This window comes from Sinocyclocheilus anshuiensis, unplaced genomic scaffold (genome assembly GCF_001515605.1).
Source record: "Sinocyclocheilus anshuiensis isolate Anshui unplaced genomic scaffold, SAMN03320099.WGS_v1.1 scaffold691, whole genome shotgun sequence".
NCBI lineage: Eukaryota > Metazoa > Chordata > Actinopteri > Cypriniformes > Cyprinidae > Sinocyclocheilus > Sinocyclocheilus anshuiensis.
This window is the reverse complement of record NW_015552577.1, coordinates 448,486-452,650: the sequence shown is the minus strand read 5'-3', so window position 1 is coordinate 452,650 and position 4,165 is coordinate 448,486. Positions and strand designations below refer to the sequence as shown.

The window sequence follows — 4,165 nt, the reverse complement described above, 5'->3', positions numbered from 1 at the left end:
TTGGAGCCAGAGTCTGCACAGTAGTGATTCATTTGGAGCCAAAGTCTGCGCAGTAGAGATTAATTTGGAGCCAAAGTCTGCGCAGTAGTGATTCGGTTGGAGCCCGAGTCTGCACAGTAGTGATTCATTTGGAGCCAAAGTCTGCGCAGTAGAGATTAATTTGTAGCCAAAGTCTGCGAAGTAGAGATTCATTTGGAGCCCGAGTCTGCACAGGAGTGATTAATTTGGAGCCAAAGTCTGCGCAGTAGAGATTAATTTGTAGCCAAAGTCTGCGCAGTAGAGATTCGTTTGGCGCCCGAGCCTGCGCAGTAGAGATTAATTTGGAGCCAAAGTCTCCGCAGTAGAGATTCGTTTGGCGCCCGAGCCTGGCAGTAGAGATTCGTTTGGCGCCCGAGCCTGCACAGTAGAGATTCATTTGGAGCCAAAGTCTGCGCAGTAGTGTCGTTAGGTGGAGCCGCGATATCAAAGTTCCGTCCAAACTCCCGCAGACCCAATAGCAAGATCACAATCATGACACCACACCCCGTTTTTATAGCATCAAATAACTACCTAAAAGCTAACTTATTAGAAAAACAAACACTTGAACATAAATCAGCATGATAAGAACTATTTCAAATGACGGAAACCATCTTTGGAAAAAATTATTTGAAGTGTACTTTGTTTAGTTTGTCTCAGGTCCCATTACATTACATGGAGAGCGGGGTTTATGACCTATACTGCATCCAGTCACCTGGGGGCGATCAAGGCTCAAAATTGATCGATAAACTCAAATTGACCTTTTTTTTATTCTTTTATTCCATGGCTTCCATAGTCTGCTACTTGAAAACGGCCATTTTCTGCCACCAGATAGGCTCTGCCCACAAAATCACTGTTTGCAAACACCAAATTGGTCTATTGCCAAAACCAATATATAGTATTTGCCGATATTTAGCATTTTTTAATTACTTGTATTGACCGATACGTTTTCCTGTTTGGCAAATAAATGTCGGAAGAGCAACTTTTATTTTGACAGAATTGAGATGAGATGAACTGATTATTGATCATCCCTTTGAGATGAACTGATTATTGATCTGTGGGTGATGCTCACAAAAACATGTCCAGGTCAACTTTCACAGACAAATTATATTTGTTTAAATATATAAGAATAAGAAGTTATTAAATTATAAGAAAATATTTTTAGGACCATTAACATTTTTTATTTGCATAGTGATATTATCCCTTTGTCAGATTACTGATTATTGATTACTGGTTAGGTTTTTAGTCAACAATTTATTTATTTGTGAAAAATACTGTAATAAAATTACAGAATCAAAAAAATTTATATATCAAGTATAAATCTGTTTAAAGTAGCTTTTGCCCTAGGTGAACTTGCACATAGTTTTTCAGGTAGCTTTACAGGTAGGTCTCTTGAAGCATCTTTGCATCACAGAAATAAATGATATTTTAAATTAAAATTTAATTTACACAGAAATCTGTTATTTTACACTGAAACAATTTTTCACAATATATATGTTTTTTTTCTGTATTTTTAATCATATAAATGCAGCCTTGATGAAGAGATTTCTTTAAAAAAAACACACATTTAACGTTTCTTCACGTTTTCTTTCAAAAAAATTAAAATCTTAAAATCTTGATTCCAAATTTTGAACAGCAGTGTAACATATAAATTCATCCACTCAAGTCTATTGGATTACCATCATGATGGCTGTATGTGATTTTTGGAGCTTTGACATTGTGGCTTCCATTCACTTGCATTATATGAACTCACAGAGATGGATTATTTTTCAAAAAAGAAAGTCATATACATCTTGTTTGGAATAAGGGGGAGTAACTGATGAGATAATTTTTGGGTGGCGTATCCCTTTACTCTGTTAAACAGCCTAAAGCATAAATGTGTCTAAAGAGCAGATTACTAGTTTTTGGAACAGAACCTGCTTTAAAATAAAGAGCAAAATGATCACTCACTTTTTCAAAGGGTCGATCACGGTCTTCTGAATCTGATTGACCTGCATAATCAGAAAAGAAAAAAAACTAACATATTAGCTGAAAAAATAAATAGTTAATAATCACAGCAGAATGACAACCATCAAAATAAATTACATTGATCATTATGGTCGAACACAACAAAACAATCAAAATAAATAAATAACAACTGCTCAGTGAAACTAATTGGCAGCAGGATCTGACATGACCCCCACGTTTAAAAGATCAACAGCTGTCGCCGCTCCCTTTCCATGCGAAGAGCGTTTGGTGTTCAAATGAGAAGTATGGAGAAAAAGTTAGTGACGTTGTTTCTTTATTGTGCTCCTGGCCTGAGGAAAGCAGCGAGAAAGACGTGAATATTAATTGTGCAGTGAATACAAAAGGCTGGAATCGTCGAGGGACGGCACATGAAAGCGCAGCCCCGGCTGGGGTTGAAAACGCTGAATAGGGTGGGCTGCCGTACGAGATGAAAGTTCTTTGCAAACAAACATTTTTAACAATAACAGTTTATATTCCCCTCGTTCCTCCATGTGGTGTCAGGGCTGGAGAGAAGAAGAGGAGGAGGAGGAAGAGGAGAGGAGGGAAGGAGGGTGTTTGAGTTAAACGGGTGTAAACGAACGTTGCATTGCCGCCTCGAGCCCCAAACCAACAAAGTCTTAAAAGTTGCCACACAATTAAAACCTTAAACTTGCAAAACATCATTTACATTGCAGATCTGAGATGTCAATAGGATGTGGTTGGCTGACAGAATGCTAACCTAACCTGGCAATCAATGCAAGAAGAGAGCAAACAGGGAACGTTAAACCAGAGCACGAAGAGGGAAGCCGACACAAGCTGACAGGCCCATCAGAGGATCCTAGCTTATGCAGCTAATCAACAACTCACTCGCTATTGAGAGCAGAGTCAGTCACTGAGAGCAAATAAAACGCGACCCCAGAACAGAGCGATTCATTAAAGATGAGATAGCCTTCTTCCAAATTACATCTTTAATCCACAAAGTCCAGAATAGCATTAACTAACTAAAACATGTAAGGATGCTGAGTGATTATTAAAAATGCCTGCCAATGCAGCTCTTATATAAATAAATAAATAAATAAATACATGCATGCATAAATAAATAAAGTGCCCCAATTTACTTTTTTAATAAATGTTTCTAGTCTTGAGGCAAATTATTATATACTTAGGGTTAGTAGTAGCTGTAAATTAACTCTAAACCTACCAATAAATAAACAAACAAACAGATACATAAATAAATCACAAATTACTTTCTTAATAAACGTTAAATGTTAGGGTTAGTTGTAGCTATAAATTAACTCTAAACCTAACAAACAAATAAATAAATAAATCCCAAATTACTTTCTTAATAAATGTTTCTAGTCTTAACGTAAATTATTGTAAACGTAATGTTAATTGTAAATGAACTCAAATAAATAAATAAGTAAATACATACATAAATAAAAATCAAATTACTTTCTTAATAAATGTTTCTAGTTTTAACGCAAATTATTGAAAACTTAGGGTAAGTTGTATTTGTAAATGACCTCTAATCATAACAATAAATACATTAAGTAAATAAATAAATAAATAAATACATACATAAATATTGATATACATTTCCTATACAGATATACAGTGATATTTACCTTGATTCTTATTTTCTGCACACATTACATCTAATATTTCATCTCAAATATGCTCTTCATCAACACTGTTGTCCCCAGGAAGGAAAATACACTAATTTTACACACACACGCACACACGCACACATGCACCTTTTAAATTGATAAATTACTTCAACATTAAAAACTGATGTTATATCATAATAGTTACTTCTTTCATTTTATAATGGATTCTCATATTCAGGCATTTAGGCATATTGTATTTTCATTCAGGCATTTGAAAAGCAGCAGGATTAAATTAATACATAATAACCAAACACAGATAAAATTTTCAATCAAAGTACATTTCTTTCTCAGCTGAAAGAGGCAATGGATAGTTCAGGCAAACAAGAGGAGAAGAAAAGAGATACAGTAAAGATAGAGTAGATGGTGGGAATGATGCGGAAATATATCTATATGATGAGAGAACAGCCTGAGGAAAACACTCCAGAGAGAGTGTGTGTGAATCAGAGGCCAGAGATCAACCACACAGACACACACACACACACACACACACACACACA

At 35.5% G+C, this 4,165-nt stretch overlaps 1 protein-coding gene across 2 annotated transcripts in view; it reads right to left on the bottom strand.

Annotated features, from left to right (window-relative positions):
- The window catches only part of LOC107665194 (bridging integrator 3-like), a 68,452-nt gene that overhangs the window by 30,496 nt on the left and 33,791 nt on the right, over positions 1-4,165 (bottom strand). For both annotated transcript variants that reach the window (XM_016455975.1, XM_016455976.1), the window contains exon 6: positions 1,966-2,006. In XM_016455975.1, coding sequence (XP_016311461.1) covers positions 1,966-2,006 — 41 coding nt within the window. The remainder of the gene's footprint in view (positions 1-1,965; positions 2,007-4,165) is intronic.